The sequence below is a fragment of the Mycteria americana genome, chromosome 1 (genome assembly GCF_035582795.1).
Source record: "Mycteria americana isolate JAX WOST 10 ecotype Jacksonville Zoo and Gardens chromosome 1, USCA_MyAme_1.0, whole genome shotgun sequence".
NCBI lineage: Eukaryota > Metazoa > Chordata > Aves > Ciconiiformes > Ciconiidae > Mycteria > Mycteria americana.
The window spans coordinates 222,487,277-222,514,838 of NC_134365.1; the positions used below are offsets into that span (position 1 = coordinate 222,487,277).

Sequence of the window (27,562 nt, forward strand, 5' to 3'; positions counted from 1 at the left end):
TGTTATCCACACCTTTCTGGCTACCATACACAGCACAGCACTGTGAGGGCTGCTGTGGGGAAAATTAACTCCATCCCAGCCAGACCCATTTGTGCTTTCATCACAAATCCAAAACATCATCATACAAACTACTATGAAGGAAATTAACTCTATCCCAGCTCCATGGTGCATGGAGAGGGCTGGTGGAGCAACGCAAGACCCCTCCGTCCCTGTGCAGGGCAGAAGTACAGCGATGCCCAGAGACCAGCGGGCACCTCCGCTGTCTGCGCTGGCCTCCATGGCACTTCTCCTGCGCAGAGGGACCGACTGCCCCTTCCACTGGGGCCGCTTTGCCTGTTAGAGCATGAAGAAGTCATCAAGGAGATGACAACTGGATGCTACTGAATTGATGCTCTGGTGTAGCCCCGCCGTAGGGGTGGAGAACAGAGGCAGGGGAGAGTCAGAGAGCTTTTCAGGTGATTTATTTTGGTGAGAGAGAGATAAAGTGTGCGCTGTGTTTGCGTATTCAGGACGGCGGTGGCTGTGTGTGGGTACCTGCTCCCCAGGGCTGACAGACCTTCACCGAGAGGGAGGGGATGTTCTCAGCAACCTGGTCAGACCTCGTCGGTGACCCTGCTTTGAGCAGGAGGATGGACTAGAGACCTCCTGAGGTCCCTTGCAGCCTGAGTTATCCCATGGTCCTGTGACCCCATGTCCCTTACGTCTCTTGGCATGGCTCCGCTGCACATAAAGTGATATGTTAAGGAAGCAGCTCTTTTCTGTGGTTCAGCTGCACTAGGTCATTTTGCCAGAACAAGGTTAGGTGGTAGCTGCAACCATATTTATGTTGGGAGATCTGAGGGAGCTGGACCACCCAGAGGTGCTGTGCCAATGTCACTGCCTCGTGCAAGGGACAGGCAGGAGAACAACCAGCTGAAGCCCTCGGTGCTGACCTGACTTCAGTGGGTGCCAACATTTCCTGGGGCACCTGCGTCTCTGAACGTACACTGAGAGCCACAGCAAGGTCCAGCAGAGGTTTTGGCCATTCTAGGGACCGGACTTTGACTTCACGAGTCCCAGCCCTGTGCCCTGAATGCCAGGCCCAATCCCTCCTGCCATGGGTCTCCTCCGGGAGATCACCCTGCGTGCTCCATCACGAAGCTGCTTTGTCCTGATACCGTAGATCAGGGGGTTGAATGCCGGTGGGATGAGGAGGTAGAGATCAGCCAACAGGACCTGAACGTGGGGTGGGAGCTCCTGGTGGTACCTCTCCATGTACATGGAGAGCAGCCCAGGGATGTAGAAGAGGGCCATGACACAGAGGTGTGAGCCACAGGTGCTGAAGGCTTTTTTGCGGGCTTGTGGGGAGGAGAGGCTGAGCACAGCTCGAAGGATGAGCACGTATGAGAGGGTGATGAGCAGCGAGTCGAAGCTGCCCACGTAGGTGGAGACAGAGAGGCTGTAGGTGTTGCTGAAGGTAGCGTCCCCGCAGGCCAGTTTGAGCACGGCCATGTGCTCGCAGTACGAGTGGTCCATGACTGCCGGGCTGCAGAGAGGCAGGCGGCTAATCTGGAAGGTGAGGGGGCTCATGAAAACCACAGCCCTGAGCAAGGTAGCCAAGCCGATGGCAGCCACAACGGGGCTGGTCAGGATGGACAAGTACCGCAGTGGATTGCAAATGGCCACATAGCGGTCAAAGGCCATGGCCACCAGCACCCCCGACTCCATCACGGAGAAAGCGTGAACAAAGTACATCTGGGTAAGACAAGCATCCAGGCTGATGGCTGTGGAGTGAAACCAGAAGATGCCCAGCATTTTGGGGGTGATGGAGGTGGACATCACCAGGTCAATGACAGCCAGCATGGACAGGAAGAGGAACATGGGCAGGTGCAGGCTGGGATCAGCCTTTATCATGCACAGGAGGGTGCTGTTCCCAGCCAGCGTGATGAGGTACATGATGCAGAAGGGGATGGAGATCCAGTGGTGCAGGTGCTGCAGCCCCGGGATGCCCGTCAGGTGCAGCTCCGACAGCGTGGTGTTGGTGGGACGCGAGTGGGGCATGATGGTCACTGCAGGAACCTGAGTGAGGAGAGCCCAGGCACACAAGGACAGCCATACCCTGGGTCACACCAAAGGTCCATGCAGCCTCAGATCCTATGTCCAGCATCAAAAGCAGGCCCTTAGGGAAGAATAAGAGAAAGGAAACATACCGTGATACTTCTCCTGTGTGCTTTCCCAGCTTCAAACAATTTGAAGCTCAAGGACTTCCAAGGACTGGATGTGGTTTTTCCATCTGTGGTTTCCCCAGAAACCCGTCTAGCCTCTTCTGTGCAGTTTTAGCACCCACACTGTCTTTTAGCAAGGAGTTTCACAAACTAACAGCACCTTCTGAGAAATAACCCCTTCCCTTTCTTGTGAGCCTGACATTTGCTAGTATCATTTGAGGACCCATAGTTCCTATGTCAAAACAGGCAGAGAAGAGTTAGTCAAATCCTTGTTCTTCCTCCACACGCCACCATGAGACATGGAAGTAAGTTAACCTCACATGATGGAAGTTTTATTCCAGACCTGCAGGAGAATTTTTAACCCCTCGATCAGCACCGACTATTTGGTTTCCCATCTTCATCTCCAATTTGTCTTGCTCTGTATCTAGAAAGATGGAGCTGAAAAGGACTTTCTGGATCATAGAGCCGAATGCCTGCTGCTTTAGATGTGACAGCTTATCTTACCCAGGAAAACTGATAGTCAGCGTCCTAGGATTTTTTGCTTTCATGCATCTGCTGGAAGACAGCTCCAACCCTCCACCCTGCTCCAACACCTGGGAAATTACCTCTACTCTCCTCTCTCAGTGTGTTCCCGTCCAGTTTCTATCACCTCTGAAATTAAATCTGATTACGCTTTTCCCTTCCTGGCATTTGCACCCCAGCGTGTCTATAAAGCCACACAACCCAGCCTAACGTTTGCTAAGCAAAAGACCCTCTGCTCCTTTGTCCTCTTTCACAAGACCAGAACTCTGCTCCTCGTCGCACAAGCAGTTTTCCTCTTCACACCTTCCTTTAAAGCATCTTTCTTGGCCATGCCTGGTTAGAGTCACACAGACGAGGTCTCACAAAGGGGACCTGGATGGTGCACCAGTTTGCCCAAGACCACTCTTTGAAGAGCTCCACTTTACACGTGGTTTCAATACTCCCACGCTTTTGAGGTCCAGTTGCCCACATCACCTTCACCTTGGGAAGGAGAGGCACTGGGGTTTCTGTTTCCCAGGGATGCAACCCATCTCTCAGCCAGATTAATTGCTGTTTTCCAGCAGGACCTTGCAGGCAGAGTGTGATATGTCCACAAAGCATCACATTATCAAGGGTAGATCTTACCAGGCAAATCTCATTGCTTTCTTTCTTGTCATTTATAAAACATGTTAGCAGATTAAAGTAAGTTTCTGAGCAAATCATACTCCCAGAATGTCTTGTTCAGTGGAACACCCTCAGGTAGGATGAATGTGAAGGGCAGGGGCAAAGGACTGAGCTGGAGGTCTGCAGATGGGAGTGCATCGTGGCAGGCACGTTATGGAAAATAATGGCAAACTAGAGGGAGTTTGGAAATAAGGATGAAGTTAAGCTGGAGAGCTGAGGGGACTGGCTCAGCTGGTGAATGGTCTTGAGAAGAGCCTTGAAACATGTTAAAGGCTACAGTGAAGTGGAAAGGAATAATTGTCCCACATGTCCTCTGAAAGGTCAAGTCAGGGTCTAAATCCCAGAAAGAGTAGGGGAAATTCAGTCTAGGCTTAAAGAGAATTTCTCTGACGGTAAAGATATCAATGCACTGATGAAAATAGAGCTGCAGTGCCCAAGGAGACTGGTACTCCACTTTTGCAGAAGACCAAGCAGGACAAAAATCTGTTAGGGATGACCCTGGTACAGCCACCTTCTATTGGCAAGGGTGCCAGATCGGATCAGGTTTTGTTCGTACCTGTTCTGAAAGACTTCCAAAGGTGTTCCGTGGAGTGACTGCAGAAACACCTTCAAAAACCAAACACGCACATTCCCCCCCCGATTCCCCTCGCCCACACATTCCCATTCCTGAAAGCAAGCAAACAGAATGGAGGAGAATAAAAGCTATATGCCTGCAGATAAAGTCTACCCTTAAATTTATTCAGTTGTAAAGCAAACTCCCTGAGATGACAATGTGCAAGCTGGTCTGAGAATTTTCTGTTGCGAGAAGCCAAAGTTGCCTAAGATTTTTTTCAAAACTCATAGTGCTTTTTTTTGTAGAGAATGTGGTCAAGAAGCACAGGACTGGAGAGGGTCTTGGGGCCTTTTCCAGACTCTTTTCTTTTTTTTTCTTTTTTCCTTTTTTTCCCCTCTTTTTTAATAGATATATTTTTCAAGTTTATAAAGAAAAGACTGCAGCAGCAAATCCTCTTGTGCCGCTTCTATTTCAAATCCGTGCACCGATGGCTGACCTACCTGGCTTGCTGCTGCAGATTCGTCCAGATAAACCAGCAGGGGTACCCAACTCACCCAGCCCCTGGGGGAGCGATGCTGGCCAGCCCTGCCTCCACCAAGCACGTTGCCTGCTTCTCTGACCCAGCTTCTCTGAGCTTTTAGCGGTGGAAGCATTTATAAGTTTGCTGAGAGGAATCCCTGGTGTGTCTGTCTCATGGCTCACACACACGCACGTGTGCAGCTGACTTGCTCGTTTACTGACTGACCTCCTAATTCAGTTTGTTTAATTGAGAAGATATTGTCGCCAATCCCCTATAGTGCTTACAGCCCTTGCAGTAGCTTGGACTCTTCCTCATCCTTTGACCCTGCAGCCTTCCGAACACAGGTCCCTGAGCTCGGCATTGCCAGCTCCCTCTTTTTGGGACGCTGAATCTTTCCAGATGCAAATGAGGTCTGGGTTTCCTTCCATGGTCTGTGTGAGCATGAAACGGAGCTCCTGGCTGTCTCCCTCCTGTCAGAGGCTGCAAGTCAGGGGAGGGGTGTCCTGTCCCACACTTGCGCTTTGCATCCTCTAAGGCAACAGCAGAAGGAGCACAGCTAGACAGAAATCATGTGTCAGACCAATTCTGGCCACTTTGACCTAATTGAGACTAATTTTGTCTGAGTCTCCTTCTGCAAAGCCAGGGTTTGCCATTGAAAACCCCCTGACCAAAGCGGGTTGGCACTGTGTGGTGGAAGGGCTGCTGGAAGCAGTGGTGTGCTTCCCTGCAGGGGATGAGAAGACCTGCACCAAGCTTGGCTGGGTGTCCCCAGGGACGGGGAAGGTTGGGCGGTACTGGGAGCAGTGCATCCTCCCTGGGCAGCATCAGGCAATGGCAGGGGAGGCAGAGCCTGCAGCTGGAGAATAAATCTGCAGCCTGGCAGGCTCCAGGCAGTGCACCTAGCACGGGCACTTTCCAGCCCCAACTGGGACCAGGACTACGAGACTCGGGTTGGAAGAGTCCGATCTGTGAGTCTGACGGGAGGATCTGCGCTGTATTTTAGTTGTTGGGCGTTGTGTAGATTGTACTGTTGCCGAAGGCAGTGGTGGGGTGGGGGGATACGACCGTGTAACCCAGAAGGCACCCAAAGGCAGCAGTGTCAGGAGACACTGAAAGAATTGAGTTTATACCCACCAGCTTGGGTTTGGCGGTCACCACAGCTCTTTGTAACCCTCCCCTGTCCTCTCTAGCTCGGTGCAGGATACATGCAGGACCCTGGGCTTCCTTTAGAGACCAGACTCAGGGAATTCCTGTGCCCTGATTTCCATGGGGTGAAGGTACAAGGAGAGCTGGGATGGTAAGTCAGCGTGTGGTGTTAGGAGATGAATTTTCATCACAGTTAAAATCAGGTACAGGTTTGCCGAGGAGAGCAAGAGGTGCTTGGTCCCTGTTCTCTGCTCCCCTGCTTTAATCCACGCTCCTGCTCCTCGCCCCCAGTGCTCAGAGGTGACCCTCCTGCAGCAGACCCGCGGGCTGTTTTTTTAGTTTATGGCCCTGTCCTTTGCATAAGGAGATCCGCATAAAGCAAAGGAGGCTGGTGCAATTTGCACTCTCCAGCTGCTTTTCACACCCCATTGCAAACAATTCCTGCTCTCCCTAGCACAACGCTGCGCCTGAGCGTTAGTTCAGGGGAAGGAGGGATGTATCACCCTCGTGCAGTGCAGCACGCCCAGTATTACATGGTCTCCAAGGAGGAGAGCCAGTTTGCTGAAGTGCCAAAACCACAGGAGCAGGATCTCACAGGAGTTCGGAGGCAAGTGAAGACTTATGAAAAACTGGAGCTTCTCAAAATCCCATTACAGGTGCCTATACGCTTAGGGAAGAGACACAACAACATAGAAAGTTAGGGAGTCTCATTAAAATATTGGGAAAAAAATTTGTAGAGCAACGTTTCATGGCTGATGCTGTTTTGGTGTTTCTGATAAGAAAGGAACAAAACCTTAAGCGACCCTGCGGGGTTTCAGTGTGACTCGTAGACCCTGTTCCCAAGTGTGCTGGGTTTTTGTGATTGCTGCAAATGCTTCAGTAAGGTTCCAAGACAGGACTGGCAGGAAAACAAGATCCGTTTGGGCCAACATCTGGATGAGTGTGTGTGTGTGTGTGTAAATGTGCATACACGCACACCACACTCCCCCCTCATAGCCAGGCACCAAGATCAGGCAGCTGCTAAAAGCTAGTAAGTGAATAAATGGAGAGTTACAGATTGGGTGGAAAAGGTACGTGGGGAGGATGAATCCATGAACAGACGTTCATTTCCAAAGTGGTAACAGTCTTTTATCAAGAGCTGAGATGAAGAGGTGAGTCATGAGGTGATACAGATCTGAGGATGGCCACAGATACAGATACAGTTAGACACGATTTATCTTTCCATTCTGAACAGGAATGTAGAATTCACTTTCTAAAAATAATGTTTCACCAGTCAAATTTTCCATGGTGCCTCCAGCTTTCAGGATTTGGCCACGATGATGAAGAAATCATCCAGCTTTTCCAGGAGACATCTTTTTAAGCTTTTTCTTTGCTCCCCAAACATGCTGCCATTGTTCTCTTGTCCAAACCCCATTCCTTCCCACCTGGCATTAGCGATGGGCTGGGGTCAGGACCTGGCTGGATCCCTTTCTGCCAGGGCAGGCTCAGCACCCGCTCCTGGATCGGCTTGGTCCTCATCCTGTAGATGAGCGGGTTGAGCATGGGAGGCACCAGCAGGAAGAGGTCAGCCATCAGATGTGGAGGTGCACGGGGATCCTCTGGCCCCAGTGCTGAGTGTAGAAGGAGAAGAGCCCAGGCATGTAGAAGATCAGGATGACACCAGTGTGGGAGCCACAGGTGCCAAAGGACTTCAAACGAGCCTCTGTGGAAGAGACACCTATGACCTCCCTCAGGATCAGCATGTAGGAGACAGCGATGAGGGTGGAGTCTGAGCCCACCACGATGGTGGCAGCCGTGATCCCGTAGATGCTGTTGGGTCGAGTGTCCCCACAGGCCAGCTCCACCACTGACACGTGCTCACAGTAGGAGTGGTGAATGACGCGGGGGCCACAGTAGGACAGGCTGGTCACCACGCATGTCAGAGGGGCGATGATGGTGATGCCACGCACCGCAGCAGCCACACCCAGCTTGGCAATGGTGGGGCCAGTAAGGATGGCAGAGTAGTGCAGAGGCTTGCAGATAGCCAAGTATTGGTGGAAGGCCATGGTGAACAGGACCCCTGACTCCACTGTGGAGAAGCTGTGGATGAAGAACATCTGGGCCACACAGCCCTCAAAGTCGATCTCATGGGAGCGGAACCAGAAGATGCTCAGGAGCTTGGTCATGGTGGAGGTGGTGAGCGTGAGGTCAATGGCAGCCAGCATGGAGAGGAAGTAAAACATGGGCAGGTTCAGGCTTGGGTCCATCCTAATCACTAGGATGAGTGTGATGTTCCCCGGCACTGCCGTGAACTACATGGTGCAGAATGGGAAGGCAATCCAGAACTGAGCATCCTCCAGCCCAGGGGTGCCTGTCAGGATGAAGGATGAGGGACTGGAGTGATTTGGGTAGGACATGAGGCACTGCTGCAGAGCTGGAAGGGAAGCCACAGGGACAGCTGGCATAGATGGGGAGAAGAAAGAGCTGTGGCAAGTACTACTATGGACTGCAGCCACTTCTCAGGCACGCAGACCTGTGATCATTTCCTCCTGCCTCTCATCCAGGTACACTCAGTCCCGTCATTGGCAAGACACAAACACACGTGGTCTCAGCCTGAACATATGGGAGTTATCCTACCTCTCCTGCCATCCTGGGCTGGTCTCTGGCTGTTGTCCCCACTCCTCCACTCCATAGTTTGGGAGTTACAAACTAGAAGATGAGTACATTTAGTTGCCATCAGTACAAAAATCTAAGATGGGAGAAGGGGGAAGATCCAGAATACTTTGAGGATGCAGCTCAGCAGGACTCTGCTCACCCACACACCTCTGCAGTGTAAACCATGTCCTCTCCCGGGCTGATGTGCCCCATCTGATTCCCACTTTGGGAAACTGCAGCAGATGTATATTTGCAACACCAACGTTTGTTGCCCAGAGCATTTTTGCTGTGAGAGCTGATGCCCCGTGCGTCCCCTGGCTGCATGCCCTGCTTCAGGCCAGCGCTGCCAGCGGTGGGGCTGTCCCTGCTGGAGCCCAAATCCAAACCACCCTGCTGGAGCCCCTGTCTGAATGGGCATCCCACCCACAGGTGGGACCTACAGGGTCCCTGTCTCCTGCGTTAGGAAGGAAAACCAGTGTCGTGGCCAAAACTGTCCTGGGGCCGCAGCACTGGTCCCTTCCAGCACTAACCCTCCCACAACGCGTGCACCTCCTCACCCTCAAGCCCTTGCCAAAAGAAAGAAGTGCTGTGAATTGCCCCTGTTTTACTGGGAAAACAGAGGCACGGAAGGGTTAAATTGGCCTGCTGGCGGTGTGGGAATTAGATGCAAGTTTCTCAGGCACTTTTACCCTCTGTTTTCCCCAACATACCGAAGGGCCAGACCATCTCCTTAGCTTTCCAGACATTTGACTTCCTTGACCCCTAAATGGTTTAATCTCTCCTTCAAATTGCTTCGAGTCCTCCACGTGACACAAACCAACAGGCGTTTCAGTCTGTTTCTAGTCATTGCTATTTGCAATGTAAGGGCAAATACTGCAAAGCCAATATTGTGAAAATGCTGCCAAGACAATGTTATTTATAATAGTTTATTGCAAAGAGGACTGTGTTTGCAGTGTAGTCAGCTACCTTGGCTATAAATTCAGGGAGGCAGAGCCACAGCTGGCCCAAGCTAGTCTAGCAGGAAATGTGTCTCATGCCAGAGTTATTTATCTGGAAAGGGCAAACACATCTGAGATCCTGTAATCCCGCGCTTGGGAAAAAAAGCAAATACTCCCTCCCTCCTCTCTGTCAGAGGTAATTGATCTACAAATCCCGTGTACTGGTCTGGGCAGTGTTACCTGTACTTCATCTTGTATAATGAAGCTATCCAGATTATTGAATAATGCTATTCAACAAGCATCAGACTCAGTTTTTGCTGGGTCCTTTTCATGTATGTTCACAGTGCTGTGCCAGTTCTGTTCCCTGAGCAGGGTACACATAAACACATGAAATACCAAGGAAGCCACCTCTTTAGCTCAGTCTCTCTGACCAGCCCATTTGGGTCATGCAAAGACACTGTCCTCACTGCATTTCAGTTTCATCCACGTTACACCTGACCTCCTCTACATTTTGTGCGTCCTCCTCTTTACGTGCCCTGCAGCCACGGTGCCAGTGTGCTAGCAATCAAAGATGCCTCCGGACCCTGGACACACACACGGTGACAGGCATCCAGTGCCACGTCCCAGCCCTGCGCAGAGCATCACACCTGGAGGAGCTCTTCCTTCATCTCAACTCCAACCCAGCCTTGCATGGACCTCTCGCTTCTACCACCAGCCCCCAAGAACGACTGCAGTTGCAGCCTACGTACAAATGCCGTGTTAGGAAGATGTTGTGATTTTGGCTATTTTTGAGTTGCACCTGCAACAGCAGGGATGGGAGCAGCACTTTCAGACTTGTTGCTGCTCAAGTGGAGCACCGCTTTCAGGGCTGTGGACACACTTCTGAGCATTTTCTTTGCGCTTCATTGGCACGAAAAGCTGATCGAGTTTTGTTTTGTGCAATTAAGTGGTTCAGTAACTTGTAAAGTGACAAGTTTTGCTCATTGCAGTAGTCAAAACCCAGAAGATTTTCTAGAAATGGGGGACATCAGCAGGCACGTTGACCTCACTTGCTGTACCCCATTAGATTTGTTGCAAACTTATTGTGCTTTATTTTTAAACGGTGAAACAGATTAAAATACCCTCAGAGAATGAGCTGCTCGGTATTGAACAAAGTGCAATAGGAGTGGAAATCTTTGATTGCTAGCATAGTGCTAGCAGTCAAAAAGCTTCCCTGACTTTGTAAGGAGGGAATAGATCCTGGTACTTGAAGTTGAGATTTTAACTCTTTCCTCACTCATTTTTCCTCACTCACCCACAGCTTTGCCTCTCTTCTGCTAAGCAATAATCATTAAAATTACCAGATTTGATGCACTTAATATTTTGTGTCATTCTTAGACATTGTAAATCTATCAGCCATGCAGTCTGAGCCTGTGAAAAACATCTGGCCAACTCCTTTGCAGCCACATGCTGATCTGACTGTGCTAACAGCCACCCAGCACTCCTGATCAGTGCACAGCCTGCCATGAAACAAAGAAAGATCCCTTCAATTTTGGGTTTTAAGAGAATTAGAGTAATGACCCAGTCCATTCCCCTTCCCCAGTATAAGATCAAAAGCAATCTTTGATAGATGCATGCACGACCTCATCTCCCATTGCAGAACCTCTATACGTTCCCCCAATCACCCGTTTCAGAGCATTTTCCTAGTGTCAAGCCTATGTCTCACTGGAGCTCATGACTTTTGTCCTTTCCATAAGGGAGGAGAACAAATTATTACCTTCCTTGTGGTGTTCGCCATCCTCTTCAGGTTTGCGCAAGCAAAAAGGACAGGACTAGAGCTATGATCGGGTAATTGCAGGTCTTCACAGATGACCAGGTTAACGGATGTTACACCTACGTGTCTACAGCTTGTTTGCAGTTCATTTAACCAAGGAACAGCTTGCAGCCAAATAATTAGCACTGTGGTAATTAACCTATGCAAGGAATCAAACTGAGGTTGCAAGTGTATGACTGGCAGTTCTCTACCACAATATTCACTTAATGTGGGATATCTAGAAGTAATGAAGTAGCTCACTAAGTCAATAATAGACGAAGTCTACTTAGATGTATTGGCATATCTGCATAGTAGCTTTTCTGGATAGATTGTTTTACATTCTGCCTCAATTTGGCTAAAATTTGAACTTGGCTCAGAGCTTGGCACTATGCTTAAAAATACTGGCATAACACCAGATTAAATGAAAAAACCCATCTACCCAGCTCACCTGGATGATTTGGATGTGATCCTGGCTGTACCTACATCACCTTCAAATACTGCTTCTCTCTCACACAACCAAGCAGCTCCTCAACCTGCCAGAAAGACCTGCATGGAAATATTTATATGCCTTAAGGAACCTGATCACCCTGTTCACTCAGTGCTGGGACTTCAGAGACACTAATCATCACAGGGGAGAAACTGCTGCCTGGGAATTGCCAGGAATAGCAACAGTTTGTAAACAAACACAAACAAACACACTCCTCTTTCCCGTTGCATAGGTTTTGTCTGTCTCAGCATTAAGCAGTGCCAAATAGATCTTTGGTCCACAAAGGGGGAAGATTTTTATCTCTGGGTGGGCAAATGTCCCTCTGGGCATGACTAGCTCTTCTCCTGGTACACACGCAATTGTGCGTGTGTCCTTCGGGCTTAATCCTGTCGGTGTAAAACTCGCTTGGGATTTGGATCCAGTGTCACTGCGCTCCTTCTGGGGCACAAGAGAGCAGCCTGGATTCTTAGGGCTGTATTTTAATGTCACCTTTCGTCTGAGGATCGTAAAGCATCCATGAACTTTAGTGAATGCTTGGTAAATGAGTGCTGATCCTTTGGGCCTATTTTAGGTATTCCCTGTCCTTGCAGTCTCTGAGAGTGGAGGTCGTGTATGAACCACAGACGACCGGTATGGTATTTAGGGAGAGGGGTGCTGGGGAAGGCGGGCAGGAAGCCATTCGGATAATCCCCACATCTGGAATCAATGTCAGTTTTTCAGGTGTTTCGGTCTGGCAACTACAAACATGACACAAAGAGCAATGACTTATGGGAGTGCTGGCCCCTTGGGCTACGAGTCCTTCAAAAGAAAGCAACCAAAACTAGTAGAAATCTGCAGAGACTGGAGAGGAGGAGAAGCCCAGAAGATCAGTTTAAGGAGCCTTGTGGCTTCTGCTGGCATTTTGGCTACAGACAAATAGATGGCATGGTTGGAGATGCTCTTGGAAGGAGGCGACCCACGTTGGGGCAGGGACAGCCCTGAGGAACCATGGGAGATGCAAGCTGGGGCAGAGGAGATTGAATAAGGACCAAGGAGCAGCAGAAGGAAACCACCACGCACTGATCCAGACCTCCTGCACCACTGTCACCCCACCAAAGGGGCTGGGAGGTCAGGAGTGCAACGCATGGGGACAACACGGGGAGTTGAGAGTAGGACAGGGGAGAAGCGATGTTGGAGTGATGAAAAATCAGGGGAAGAGGGAGGAACGGTGTTTCCCTAAATGTTTCTTGAATTATGTTTCATGTTTCTCAACGTACAATGCATTGGTGGCTTCAGGTATCCAACTTCTTTTCATCCTGCTTCTAACGTGGCACACAGGGCTGCCTTGATGCAAGATTTCAGCAGCTCTTGCAGCATCAGAGGGAATGGAGACATCGGTGTGGTGGGAAGCCATCTCCAAGTCCTGCCCTACCACAAATAGGGTCCTGTCTCAGTGTCTCCATGGCCAAGTGATAGCTTCTCTCCCACTCCAAAGTCTGACCTGGCCATCAAGGGACCAGGGACATCTCACCACAGGGGTGGGGAGAGGCCAGAACAGCTGGGGAGCATGTGGGGTGGGCACCCAGCATCTGTGTTCAAAAGGACCTCTTCAGAAAGCCCTCCCCAGCTGCAATCTCACACCAGGACTCCCTCAGCATGTGAGCCAGATGTGGACCTGCCAGGCAGCCTGGTGCTCCAGATGCAGTCCCATTGTATAATCCAAAGGATGGGTTCCCATCCTTTGCAAGCAAAGATATTGCATCTGTGTGCCTGAAATGGGGCGGCTTTTCTGCTCTGAGGCTTCTCATCATTATCACAGTGTGAACAGGAACAAGAAGACCCAAGTGGAGGCTCACTCCTGATAATGCAGAGGTGAACCAGCAAAGCACCTTGCCCACTGAACACCACTTTGCGATTACTGCATCCTCTACCCTACCTGGGGTCTCTGGCCCTCGCTTGCGGTGCTGTGACTGAGAGGCAGAAGGTGGGCGAAGCCCATCCAGCCAGGATGAGATCTCTTCTAGAGCTAGAAAAGAAATTTTGTGGAATGCTGGGCACTTGGGGTGGTTGGATGGGCCCCCCAGAGATGGTGGCAGTAATTAATTGCTTGGGTTTTGTGAAAAGAGACAGGGAAAGTCTGCTGGGACTCTGGCCAAGAGAAACAGCTTGGGGAGAAGGTAAACCACTGCCCTGCCTCCCTTCTTCTGCAGCAAGGGTTTTCTCCAACTCTGAGAGGCAAGAGTTAATCCTGGTCTTCTGGAGCTGACGATGAGAGAGAGAGAATGACAGGAGATTGCACGCTGGTTTGTGAAACATCCCAGGACACAGCTTGGCTATAAACTTCCCAGCTGCAGGGCAGCTTCTGAAGTCTCCTCAGCAGGCTGGAGAGCCAGAGGTCCTTGGAGAAGAGGAGCTGTTGCTTACTCACAGCTTGGTCAGGAATCTGTTGAGTCATCCCCGGGAGGCTGGTGCACGAGTTGTGCGGGGAGGAGGAAAGAGAGAGTCTGAACCAAGCCCTGATGTAGGTCCCGATCTGTTGTGGGGTGGATACCCAGCTTGAATTCTGATGATGCATGATTTTTTCTTAGTTTAATCTGGGAACTCATAAGAGCGCCTGTGCAGGGTCAAACCAGAAACCCTCCTCACCTGGGATCCGCTCTCCAGCTGTGGCTGTGCCTCTGTGCACAGCTGGCAGAGCCCCCCCAGGGATGCTCAGGGGCTCCTGGAGAATCAGAGACATCCTGGGGGGAGGCTGTCGGGACTGTGCCAGCCTCATGGTGCTGGGGGCCCACCTGCTCCAGGGAAGGAGAGATGTCTGGAATCCAAAAAAGCACTGAAGAATTTCATATCTGAACAATGGCGATCATGCTTTTTACTTGATAACACTTCACAATCTTTTTGCTGAACTCCACAGATTGGCCTTGCCGTGATTTAGTAACAAGCAGAATAACAAATCAGCTTCACACGTTATAAGGGAGTTGCGGTGAAAGTGGCACAATCTAGGCATGATTTGCAAAGTTTAATGATTCTTTCTATTATGTTTTCTAGAAAAGAAAGACTTTTAGGTGTAGTTTGCCAAGGATGCCTCTCAATGTCAAACTCTCTGCTTCCAACAGCATGACTCCATCCATGTTTTTCTTGACTGGCATCCCTGGGCTAGAAGATATGCACCCCTGGATTTCCATCCCATTCAGCGCAGTGTTCACCATAGCCCTCCTTAGGAACAGCACACTCTTGTACATGATGAAGACGGAGCCATCTCTCCACAAGCCCATGGTTTGTGGAGCCATGTCTTCACAAGCCCTCTCCATGCTGGCTGTCATTGACTTGGTGCTGTCCCTGACCACCATGCCCAAAATGCTGATCATCTTCTGGTTCAATGCCCAGGAGATCACCTTCAGTGCCCACCTTGTGCAGATGTTTTTTCTTCATGCTTTCTCAATCATGGTGTCAGTGGAGCTGCTGGCCATGGCTTTCAACAAGTATGTTGCCATCTGCAACCTCCTGAGCTACAAGCTCCATCCTGACCATCTCCCTGGTAGTCAAGAATGGGCTGCTGGCTCTAGTCAGGGCAGCCAGGCTCATGTTGCCTCTGCCTTTTCTCCTCCGTCACCTGCCGTACTGCCGCTCCCACATCATCTCCCACTGCTACTGGAAACACATGGCAGTGGTGGAGCTGGCCTGTGCCAACACCAGGTTCAGTAACATCATGGTGGTTCTCTTCATCTTGGGGTTGTTCATTGGGCTCTCGTACCTCAGGATCTTGAGGACTGTGTTGAGGCTGGCATTGAAGGAGGACAGACTGAAGGTATTTGGGACCTGCCTCTCCCACATCTGCGTCATCCTGGTCTTCTACACCCCTGTGGTTCTCTCATCAGTAATCCACAGGTTTGGTTGCCACGTTGCCTCTCACATGCACATCTTGATGGCTAATTTCTTCCTCCCATTCCCCCCCATGGTGTATGGTGTCAAAACCAAGCAGATCCATGACCAGGTGCTCATTGCATTTTTCTCTCAAGAGAATCTAAATTCTCGCACATCCCATCCACAGGAGAATGTACAGATATCCATACAACTGCACATGCAAATTGCAGCCCATGACGGGCCACAGAAATTAACCCTGGGCACATAACTCTGCAGCAAGTGCATGATCCACTTTAAACAACTCCCATCTCTTCTCCTGAATCTTTCCCAGTTTAAGACTTGAGAATTGCGAGAGCATTGTACGTATGTGCTGAAAATGGTACCATTTCAGCTCATCACTGCCTGCAGCAAACAGCAAAGCCTGCTTAGCAGATTGAGGAAGGTGCTAAATCCAGAGGTCAGCCTATGCAGAGCTGGAAAATTTTCAGAATATTCAGCTTTGACGTCACTGTGCTGATAGTGAGCTGGAGGTAAATAACATTCTTGTTTGAGCTCCACAGGCTGCATTTCTTCTCTTTTTGTGTGCTAAGGAAATGAGCTGATGGCCTGCAGGTCCTCTCCAAAGAGCTATTGATGCTGCTGGACCATTTAACTAAAGTGGGTGGGGGAAAGAGGAGCCAAACCATTTTGTGTTGGCAGGCAGCTGGGAGAGGAGTGAGGTTCGAGGTGATGACCCTCGCTGCCAGGAGAGGGGGTGGGTGGCGGGCGATGCCCACTCCTCGGGCACACGGCACTGGCACAGGCACAAACCCCTTGGCGAGACATGCAGTGGCCGATGATGCATCTGCCTGGAGGAGGGCTGCTCACATTTTCCAGCATGAGCTCCGAGGACAGTCTCGGTAAGGGTAAGGTTAAACCTGCTGCATGCACCTTATCCCCCCTCCATAGCAAAGGCAGAGCACTGTGCCCTTCCTCCACCCCTGTATGCACTGGGGGGCTCGGAGGACCAGCTCCCACGGTATTGGGGAAGAGCACAAACACCTGTGAGCACTGGGTTTTTTAGCTGTCTTTTCGGTTGTGATTGTCCTCATATGACTTAGGCGTGATTTCTGTTGCCTGAGTTATTTATTGATGTGCTAGGCTGCTGCAGATCTGATTCATAGATCAGTGCTGCAAATACAGCACAAAAAAAAAGAAAGAAATCCATAATATTTCTACTGAATTAATGTATCTACTCTCTTTGTTTTCTCCAAGTCTTAGAATAAGAAATGTGTTTTGCTGTATAGCTGGCATGTTTATAAATCTGGACTATTACAAAAGGAGATTCCTGTTCACGGTGTCAAATTCACGTGGCACAAGAACAAAGTCCTGCCTATTTTACTAGTATATCTGTAGCTGTTGCATCCCTGACTCGGCTTTTGCAATCGCAGCCCAGCAGGTAAGAAACCCCCACATCCAGCAAGCCCATGTTGTATGTGGTGGCTCATCGCCCACACTACCATGAGGGTCACAGGGTCTTGTGGGGTCCCTGTTTGCTTCCCCCAGGCTGACCTCAGCAGTTCTTCTTCTACTGATCAGAGATCTAGCGAAGGATGTGAATGGGGATGTTGTGAAGCTTTTTATGAAACCACTATACCCAAAGTAGTAGAGATGAGGGATTATGGGAGAATTTTGCAAAGGTGAATGATGAAGTGATAAACTGAACAGTAAAATTCAGTATAGATTCATTAAACCTGAGGTGTTCTGGCAAAGCACAGCCTTATTTTTGCACAGACAATGTTGTGATATGAGCTGTCCATCCCCACTCAGAAAAAGACATCTTGGAGTAATGACTGATGACTCCTTGAAGACATCAGTGGTACCCAGTCACTTCTTCACTCCAGACTCCTCTCCTCTCCTTGTTATCACCGCAGGTTTAGCTCAGTCCCCTCAGCGAGGCGATGATTGGCGCAGGTCAGGGTCAGTACACAGTGGTTTCTCTCTGCCACTCCTTCCTTCTCACTCATTTCCAATGCTCTAGCATGGGCTGACCCACGGGCTGCACTCCCATTGGAGGTGTACCTGCTCCAGTGTGGGTCCTTCATGGGCTGCAGTCCCTTTGGGGTGTAGCTGCTCTGGCATGGGCTTATTCATGGGCTGCAGTCCCTTTGGGGTGTAGCTGCTCTGGCATGGGCTTATTCATGGGCTGCAGTCCCTTCAGGGGCGCACCTGCTCTGGTGTGGGTCCTCCATGGCCCACAGTCCCTTTGGTGGGAGTGTTTCTACCACCATGGAGCACTTCCTGCTACTCTGACCTTGGTGTTCCCCTTGCTGTTTCTCCCTCTTTTTGTTCACTCCTCCTCTTTCAGTCTGAATTTTCTGCCCTTTCTTAAATTTGTTTTCACAGAGGTACCACGAACTCCCCTGGCTGGCTCAGCTTTGGTGCATGATGGGTCTGTTACTGATCCAGCTGGAACCATCTGTGTCCGGCACAGGGCAGCCCTGGGCCTCCCTCCTGGCCACCCCTGCAACCCCCTCCGCTACCCAAACGTTACCACCTACACCCAGTACACCTCCCCCCAGATATCTCGAGCTGCTATTTACAAATATTGTTTTGCTTTGTGCTATGTGGATAATGAGTTAATTTGTTCCTAATTCAGGAAATGAAGCTCTTAATCAGATTTGTGCTAGAAATTTCTGCTTCCACAAAGTGGTATTTATCTGTTCCTTCCAAAAATAATTTTCTAAATTATAGGCAGTGAATAAATGCAAGAAAAAGAAAACACAGTGAAAAAGTTAATAGTAGATGAAAATGTTTTATACTGTCTGTCCCAGCGCCTTTCTGGGATGCACTGCAAGGAAAGGAACGGGTCCCATCTAAATGTTAACTCCTGAAGGGCTCTGACTGCATCCATAAAGCCATCAACCTGCCAAGCTTGCGTAGTCTTTTACTGCAGTACTAGTGCCTCCTGCACAAAGTGTATTTGCTCCACAATTTGCGGTCATAAATTATTGTTACTTGTGTTGTGATAGTGACTGAGAGCCTGCCAAGGGCTAAGGCAGCGTGCTGTGTAGTCAAAGAAGAGGAGCACATTCCCCATCCCCAAAGCTACGTCAAGAAAAGTAAAGAGCTGGGTGCAGGTCAGTGGGCAGTTCTGTCATCAGAAATTTTAGTTGAAATCAGGGTCCTCCGTATCTGTTTGGTCCTCACCCCATAGATGATGGGGTTGAGCACAGCAGGCACCAGGATGTAGATGTTCCCCATGGTGATGTGGACCAGTGGAGCCAGGTCCTTCCCAAATCTCTGCAGCTTGAGCAGCCCAGTCAGGGGCACGCAGAAGGCCAGGACCACACAGATATGGGCAATGCAGGTGCTGAACGCCTTGAGCCTCTCCTTCCACAATGCCAGCTGCAAGACAGCCTTGAGGATCGGGATGTAGGAGAGGCAGATGAGGATGGCATCCAGGCCCATGACCAGCAGGATGGCGGTGAGGCCGTACACCACGCTGGGGGTGGTGTTGGCGCAGGCCAGGTTCATCAGGTCCTGGTGCAGGCAGAAGGAGTGTGACAGCACCCGCGAGCTGCAGAATGGAAGGGGCAGAGCAGGACTTGGTTCTATCTCTCCTCTGGAGCCAGGTGGTGTTCTGGCAGTCTTAGAACGTTAAGTGTGTTTATTTTTTTATACTGAAATCATGTCACTAGCACGAGAGCTGCACCACCAGAGCAGTGCTTTTATAGTGTGAAACAGGCATACCTGCTATCCAGAGTGACAGAGTCACTGAGGCTGGCAGGGACCTCTGGAGATCGTCCTGGCCAACCCCTCTGCTGAGGCAGCGTCACCCAGAGCAGGTTGCCCGGGACCATGTACACCTGGGTTTTGTGTATCTCCAAGGATGGAGGCTCTACAGCCTCGCTGGGCGACCTGTGCCAGTGTTTGATTAACCTCATCATCATAAAAAAAAAAGATATTTATTATGTTTAAATGGAATTTCCTGTTTTTTCTAGTTTATGCCCATTGCATCTTGTCCTTTCATTGGATACCACTGAGAAGAATGTGGCTTTATCTTCATTACTCCATCCAATCAGGTATTTATACACGTTAAGAAGGTGCACTGACGCACAGAATCTCTTTGCCAAGGGAAACGTCCCTTCAACAGGGACAATGCCTGCTTTAAGGTGCTTGAGACTCAAAAAAGACAATAGTTTGCGTTGGTAACTATTCATACAGTATTGATGAAGCCTATAGGACCACCAGCAGGTTAGCATTACTCTGTGGGTTATTTATTATCTACCTTAGAAGCAACTGGGATGAGTGTGTCACCAGGACTACTTCATGTACTAGTCACGTCCTTTGCTGTCCCCTCCCTAACTGCTGTTTGGGGCACAGAGTTGGGTCCTCACTGCTGTGCCCTGGAGGAACATCACTGATGTGGAGCCTAGACCCGCTGCACCAGTGTGGAGCAGGGGGTGCATGCCTGCTTTTGAGGACCCGGGGTTAAAAGGCAGAAGGAAGTGTGGGTGGGGTGAGGGGGTCCCCACGTGCCACGCTGTTCACCGTGTGTTGCTGCACCCTGCAAGCTCACAGGTGCAATGTCATGACCATGGTCAAGGCTGGGAAGGAGCAGGCTCATGCTCTTGCCTGATCCCATATCAGAGCAGAAGAGGGGTTATAGCAACGCTTGAGAATAAAACATAAAAGCTCTCAAAAAAATTAATTTCTGGGTGTCTACTGAATAGAAATACAGATGCAACACACTATTGAGGAGAACTGAGAAGGTTTCGGTTTTAATACTTCACTTAAACTACATGTATTTAAACCCATTCAGCTCACTGCTGCAAGATCGCGATGACGTGCCTTGCTTAGGAACCAGTGTGTGCAGTAAGAACACGCACATCAGTGGGTGAAAAGTAAGAGCCTCCGTCTCTTTGTGCTTCAAACTGTGCAGCTGCGAGGGGAAAGGAGAGATCTGAGGGTCAAAGGCTCTGACTGTGGCTTAGGCAAACTGGAGCTGCAGAACTGGTTTAGTTGCAAAAGGGCTGGAGACACTGACATTCCTGGCTGATGAAAGTGTAAAACAGGGTCTGCTCAGAGTGTTGAGACAACGGTACCGGGACAGCGATGTGGATTTCAGAAGAAATTCCAACCTGGTCATTTTTGAAAATGACTGTCCTTAGTGAGACATCACCTAGGAAGTAATGGTGGCCCGCTCCCTGTAACCCACCTGAGCAATTCCTTTGTTTGGCAAAATTCTCCCGTCTGCTTTTCTCTCCTGTGCCGTTGCCCTGCAATGATGAGGGAGTGATTCATGTAGACTTCCCTCAATAGTCCTGCTGTCAGCCGCAGATCAAACATCACAAACCCTCCAAAGATGTTATTGCTGCATCATCCCTTTTACACAGTGAACCAGCTCCCAACTCCTCTTACCGGTAAGGATCCCCCCTCGGAACTCCTCACTCCTCCACTCCTGTCAGCCCCAAGCACTTCTCTGCCGGTCCACCTGCCGTGCCCCATGCAGAGCATCCTCCGCATTCACCTTCCCCTCGTGTCCCAGCCAGGCCGGGTCTGTGGCCCAGGCTAAGGACAGACCTCCAGAGAAGTGCTCTGTACTTTACCAATGCACATCACAGTGGGCCACAATAAGGGGCTGACTATTGTAGATAATTTTAAAAAATAAAAATCTACTTCCCAGTTTTTGCGGTTTTGCCTCTTTTAAGCATCTTTTGCAGTCTTTTAAGCATTTTGCAGTCTTTTGCAGCCTTTTAAGCATCCAGCCCAGGACATGCAGGCACTTTCCCTCCTGAGACAAGGACACAAACACCAGTTCCACCACGATCATCCCTTAAGTGGTTAAAATTGACTTGTACTGCAGGAGGTTGTGGTTTGCCACAACGCTACGGAGGACCATCAGCAGCAACAGTGAGCAACAGTGAGTGGATGAAGAAGATTCGAGGGAAACAAGCACTGCAGCTGATTTCCCTGTACTTAAACCAGAACATGTCCAGCACAATACGTGCTGCAGACAGACAGTTAGAACGATGGACAACATGGCCAAGAAATAGTACATGGGCTTCAGTCCTGTCTCGCCGCATGGAAGATGAGGAGGCATTGCCATGACTCACAGTGAAACAGACAGAGCAGAGGTGAGAACTTTCCAGCCCTGGGAAACCTGTTGGGGGAAAAAAATGCAGCCCTGAAGCTGATGTTCTTGAATGCTGACATGAGCTCCATGCAGATTTGCTTGAGCTCCTAAGCCTTGAAGCGAAGAATGATATTCATCAACTACGCTATTATAATTGGCAACAAGAATTTAGAAGCAAGGATGAAGCACAGGCAAGCATCAGTATATCCTGCTTTGAATTCCTGGCTCAGGCTCAGCTCTGCCTCACTGCAGCCAGTGGAAATACCTGCACTGACTCTAGCAGGAAAGGAAAAGGGCCGCTGTATTTCAAAATCCCGGTACAATCCTTGAGCAACTTGCACTGTTACCACTTGCAGTAGTATTCACAGACTCATACCCCATTGTGCTGGGTGCTGAACAGTTGCCACAGCTGGAAACATCTGCACTCCCGAAGGTCTCCTGATAGGGTCTCTCACAAGCGCAGACACATGGTGCTTGTGGTGGAAGGAGGTGGTGGTAAATGCTTTGTCCCATTGCAAGCAAACATTATCTTAAACAGAACAGAAGTCTCAGGAAAGGATAAGGACTGTAAATTTAAGTTCCAGGGGACTTTGAAGGTAAGGGTAAAAAATTGCCTTGCCAAGTCCAAAGTGAGCATGTTTCTGCTTAGTCCAAATTCTGTAGTTTTTGTGTTCATAGTATGGTTTGTCAATTAGGACGTCTCCCATCCCTGTGCTCTCAGCTAGGGCACAAGGTATGTTATGGCAACAACAGGGAAATTTCAAGCTGATAAATATATTCACAAAATGCCATCTGGGAATAGTTTCTTTCCTCCCACAGTCCTGACAAAGATCCTTCCTGACAAGTGAAGCAGTCAGAGCCTTTCTCAGGGTATTTTGCATCATCTGAGGTGCATAAAGTGTTGGAGAGACTGCTCTAGCCCCCAGAAAACACTGGGAACTTCTGCTTGGCTTCAGCTTTGCTCGCTGTGAGCTGAGCTGCATCGTGTCTGAAAGGTAACACAGCCCCCGAGGAATGACCATGCTCGTCCGACACCCACGGCTTGTTAAGCTGCAGCAACTCGGTGTCTGAGCTCAGGCTCCTGGTGTTTGGAGACAGTTTGGGGTAAGTCTGGGACAAATCCTGGCAATCACAAAGAGCGCAGTGCTGCAGATGGCAGAGGGAACCTCAGATAAAACCAGATTGCAGGAGCACGGAGAGGTCACGAGTCAACGGTGGAGGACATCCTGGAGACCAAAGCCCCACAGCTTCCCAAGGCACCCACAGACTCACGCTTCTCACCGCAGAACAGTGTCCTGGCCAGGCTCGGTGCTGCCGACACAGGACAAGCCACAGGCTGCCCTGTTTTATAGGACACCCTTATCTGTCCCCGGGGCACAGAACCATGCTGGAAGAACTCAGCTGCTCCGGGTGATTTTGTCTGTGCATGCAGCTCTGCACCGTGAAATGATTCTTGGTCTTCTCCCCACCACACCAAAATATTCCCCTCCTGGACAGGTTCCTTGAGTCCCAGGAGAGAAAAGAGGCTGAGCTGCCCGGCTCGAAGGGTCATGATCAGTGGCACAAGGTCCGGCTGGAGGCCAGTCACTGGTGTGACTAGTGAGTCAATACTGGGGCCAGTACTGTTTAACCACTTAATTAATGACCCAGATGACAGGGCAGAGTGCACCCTCAGCAAGTCCGCAGATGATACAAAACCAGCAGGGGTGGCTGATCATGCCCCTTTATTCTCCTCCAGCATCCTGCTATTTTCATTTCAGGAGGTCTGCTTTAGGCAGCCCTCAGCAATCCCTCTTCCAAGACTCTCCCAATCTCCTTTTGAACTCATGTAAATAATTTGGATCCACAGCAACCTTCAGCAAGGGGTTCCTCTGATCTTCTGATCCGCAGCCTGGACAGGGACACAGTCAGACCATGCCATGCTCTTGTCCTCTCCCTCCTCGCCACCAGCCCGAGAGCGTCACAGCTTTCTACAAGGACGTTGACCAAAGGGTAAGGAAACATATACAGCCCCGGTCTGCACCCCATCAATGGTGGGGAACAGGCAGCTGGAGGCTCCCCACAGCTGCGGATCAAGGGACCCCCACACCACCCTCCATCTCTGTACCCCACCACCCACCATCTCGATGTGAAACTCATCAGAGAATTAAAAAAATTCTCAAAATAAAGTTTCTGATTATGAATCCATTGGCTGGTTCTTTTGGTTTGTGCTCTTTTTTGGGAACCTTTTGGGGATTTTTCTTATTGTCCTTGTTTCCTTGTATTTAACCTATCTAAATATCTAAATGCAATATACACACATATACATGTATAAAGTGTGCCTATGTATAAATACGGGAGCTGCATGGAGGCACTCGGGGGGGTGGAAGGCACCGGGTCTGGGTCTCTTCACTTTTCAGAACGCAAAAGTTTCACAGAGCAGGGCAAAACTGGGGAATTCCCTGAATACACATTTTTTTGCCCCCCCCCCCCTTTTTTTTTTTTACAGCCAACACCTCAAAGCTGCCTTCACTCCCATTTTTGCACTCTGCCGCTTTTTCAGAGAAGACAGGAAAACCGACCCGTAAGCAGTCCCGTGGTGCTCACACCCCCTGAAGAGCAAAGAAATCAGCTGTGACTCCCTGGGTGAGACCCGTGGGGTTTGCTCGGGCTGGGTTAAATACGGCTTTCCAGCCCTCCGCCCGGCGTCTGCCTGCAGCAGGGTGCACAGCCAGGGCTCTCCCTGGTCCCCAGCCCACGTCCTCTGCTGCGACCGGGGGTAAGTACAGGGTGGGCTGCCTGGAGATGACAGAATAGAGATGTTCTTCCTCTGCAAGGACGATTTGCTTGAGGGCTTGCATCAAAACAAGACTTCACAAAAGTCTCTGGCAGAAACAACAAACCAGCCTAGTAGGAAAGTGCTAGGAGAAAATTGCTTTACTAAATGTTACTTTCGATCTCATATATGCAGATGGGCTTGGTATGAAAAGCTACCCTAAAAATCGACCTTGGCCAATAATTAAACATTTCCCTCACTCTCTCAAGTGCTACACGAGCAGGATGTGTAAGTTTGTTTCTGCAATGCCTTTGCTCCCCACAAGAGCAAAGGGGGGTCTTCAGCTCCTCGGCTTTAGGTTCTTTACACCCTCAGTTACCTCCTTTGCCGTCCCAGTTCTCCCTCTCCCACACTGCTTGGTTCAGTTTCAGAGAGCTTTTTTCCCTCATCCCAGGGGCAGTCAGCTCTAACTTTTGTCCCTGCGTGGCTCTTTCCCCTAATCAGGGAAGCGGGTGCTTGGCGGCTTCTGAGGAACTGCACCGTGGGCTGCTGGAGGAGAGCAGCACCGTGGTGAGCTGAGCTATTTGCAGGCACGACTGCTCTCCCACCGCTGTCTTTCAGACCCTTTGGCCACGTGAAAACTTCTTTTTTTTTTTTCCCTCATACCAGGTGATGTCTCGGAGTGCGTGTGTGCATGTGCAGACGAACTCTGGGACAAATCTCAATCAGTTTGTGTTCCTCAGTTATGCAAAGCGTATTCATTTCCAGCTGAATAGAGACACGCACATTTTCCCTCATCAGCCGTGGCAAGAGGTGAGGATGTGCTGCTGTGACCACCAGCTGTGCGGGTGGCACGTTTAAGATGCACTGAGTTTAAGTGCATTTGCAGAGAAGCCTGTTGGGAATATTTCTCTGGAAATCTCCCCCGCTTGCCCCAGCGTCCCGTCGCTGAGCATTGCAGCTATCGCCCGTGCTCCAGGGACAGTGAAGGTGCCCAGGAAAGCGGGCGGCTTCCAGAGTGCTTAAATGGAGACCTGGCATTTGCTGTTGGGTTTTCTAATGGCCTCAGGCAGATGAAATACCACTTCAGGTTCTTGGTCTTGTTTGAGCCGCTGAATTTCTTCCTTTCCATTTAACCTTTTTGGCAGCTGTAAAGCACAAATCCATTTTCCTTCCATCAGGGTTAGTTTGGTTAATTGACTTGCAGGTTTAGCTCATAAAGCTCCCTAAAACGTTATACATTTTGCCGTACTTAAACAAAAAGGGAAGAAATCAATACAGAGTCACATATAATGGGGCTACTTCTCATCTCAGAGTAAGATGTTATCTCTCGTGGTCTGACCGCATTCAGTTAAGCACAAACATTGACCTTTCTCTGCCTTTGTCTCTCCCCCTGTCCATTCCCCCTTCCCTCTCCTGTCCGGGTGCCTCAGCCTTGCAGGCTCCAGCACGGCCAGGGCTGCTCCTCCTGCTGCCGTGGGAGCAGCCAGCCCCGTTCCCCGGGCTGACCTTCCAGGTCTCCATCCCACCTCTCCTCCTTCCCCAGCCAGGAGCACCCTGGCCCCGGGCTCTTGTCCTGCCTGTGTTGCTGAGAAGCTTTCAGGCACCTCCCAAAGGGCTGAGCACCAAATCTCCTGAAATCCTGGGTAAATTCTGGGGACTACAACTGGGGGAGACTAAATGGTGCACTGCTCTTTCCTCGTTATCTGCTGCTGTGCACAGCCCGGACAGTGACCCCGGGGCTGGTCCACTGTGGCTTTTCCTTGGTCGATGTGATGGATATGCATGAGGGCAGCTGCACAGGGGTTTCGTGGCTCTCAGGAGCCTGTCCTCCCAACACCATTGTAGCTGGGGTGCATGGGGGGGGTCTCATAGCAGGCCTTTTATTCCAAGACACTGTTATTTCCAGACCTCCGGACCATCAGTGTGTGAGATGTCATCTCCTAATAGGACTGGGTCCAGTCCCCTGACCTTCATCCTCATCGGCATTCCCAGTCTGCCAATGAGCAGCTACTGGATGGCATTGCCTCTCTGCTGCCTGTACCTCCTCATGCTCCTGGGGAACTGCACCTTACTCTGGGTGATAAAGACAGACCACAGCCTCCATACACCGATGTACTATTTCCTCTCCATGCTGGCCATGGCAGACCTGGGCTTGTCTCTCTCCACCCTGCCCACCATGCTGGCCATTTTCTGGTTTGAGTCCACCTCCCTCCGTTTTGAAGCGTGCATTGTCCAGATGTACTTCATCCACTCCTTCTCTGCCATCGAGTCTGGGGTCCTGGTGGCCATGGCCTTCGACCGCTTTGTTGCTATTTGCTACCCTTTGCGCTATGCCTCTGTCCTGACGAGCTCCTTAGTCATGAAGGCGGGGGGGACGATCTTCATGCGGGGCATCTGTGTGGTGCTACCCGTTGCCATCCTTATTAAGAAGATGCCTTTCTGCAGGTCGCACGTCCTGTCTCACTCCTTCTGTCTGCACCAGGACATGCTGAGGCTGGTTTGTGGTGATGTCAGGGTCAACAGCTTGTACGGGCTGACCGCGGTGATACTCACCAAGGGCCTGGACTCCCTGACCATCCTCCTGTCCTACATGATGATCATCAGAGCCATCTTGAACATCATCTCCCAGGAAGCACGAGCCAAAGCCTTTAGCACGTGCGTCTCCCACCTCTGTGCCGTCCTGATCTTCTACATCCCGCTCATTGGCTTGTCCATCATCCACCGGTTTGGGAAGCACCTGCCCCCCCTCGCTCACACGCTCCTGGCTGATGCCTATCTCCTGGTGCCGCCTGTCCTGAACCCGCTCGTGTACAGCTGGAAAACCAAGCAGATCCACAGGCGGATCCTCATCCTGCTCTGTCGGAGAGGGACGCAGCAGCGGGTCTAGTCCCAGAGCAGCAATGCCCCAAAGCCAGTCTCCTCCTTGCTTTCCTCTCCAGACTGGTTGCTCATGGGCAATATCTTTTCCCAGAGAAGGTCACTCATGCCGGAAGAAACCTGTCACCTCTTCTGCAATACAGCTCTTTTCCTCTCCATGGAGGGATGGATTATGGCAATTCACATTATTCCACCTCCCATTTTGGGATGCCCCATTTCTCAGAAAGCCTGCAAGAAGGCAGAGCTGGTGTGGCTGTGTGATGAAGCTGGGGAGAGAAGACTGCTGAGAGCAGGCTTTCATCAAGGGATTCGCTGCTAACAGCAGTTTTCGTCTCTGAAGAAATACAGTGTTGCCAGACTTGTGCTTTTAATTACGGTACCCCTATATCGGTCCACGATATGAAACTGTCAGTTCCCAGGGTTATGTGATCGCATGAGACTCCACAGCTTTCATTATACAAATGTGATTCTTTACAGTTATGGAGGACAGACAGGTACTAACGGCCT

The 27,562-nt window shown here is 50.3% G+C and overlaps 3 protein-coding genes and 2 pseudogenes across 3 annotated transcripts in view; 2 read left to right on the top strand and 3 right to left on the bottom strand.

Moving 5' to 3' along the window:
- Positions 1 to 1,026: 1,026 nt before the first annotated feature.
- On the bottom strand, positions 1,027 to 2,040 carry LOC142405065 (olfactory receptor 52K2-like). Its single transcript, XM_075492054.1, has one exon. The coding sequence runs from the start codon at positions 2,038 to 2,040 to the stop codon at positions 1,027 to 1,029; it is 1,014 nt and encodes a 337-aa protein (XP_075348169.1).
- A 4,314-nt stretch (positions 2,041 to 6,354) lies between these two features.
- On the bottom strand, positions 6,355 to 15,843 carry LOC142409980 (olfactory receptor 52K2-like; annotated as a pseudogene).
- On the top strand, positions 14,556 to 15,570 carry LOC142404525 (olfactory receptor 52K1-like; annotated as a pseudogene).
- Positions 15,844 to 18,422: 2,579 nt separating the features above from the next.
- The window catches only part of LOC142410052 (olfactory receptor 51E2-like), a 52,655-nt gene continuing 43,515 nt past the window's right edge, over positions 18,423 to 27,562 (bottom strand). The window contains exon 2 of the mRNA XM_075501963.1: positions 18,423 to 18,861. Coding sequence (XP_075358078.1) covers positions 18,423 to 18,861 — 439 coding nt within the window. The remainder of the gene's footprint in view (positions 18,862 to 27,562) is intronic.
- On the top strand, positions 26,109 to 27,065 carry LOC142404497 (olfactory receptor 51H1-like). The gene has a single exon (XM_075491432.1). It carries the CDS (start codon positions 26,109 to 26,111, stop codon positions 27,063 to 27,065), a length of 957 nt encoding a protein of 318 aa, XP_075347547.1.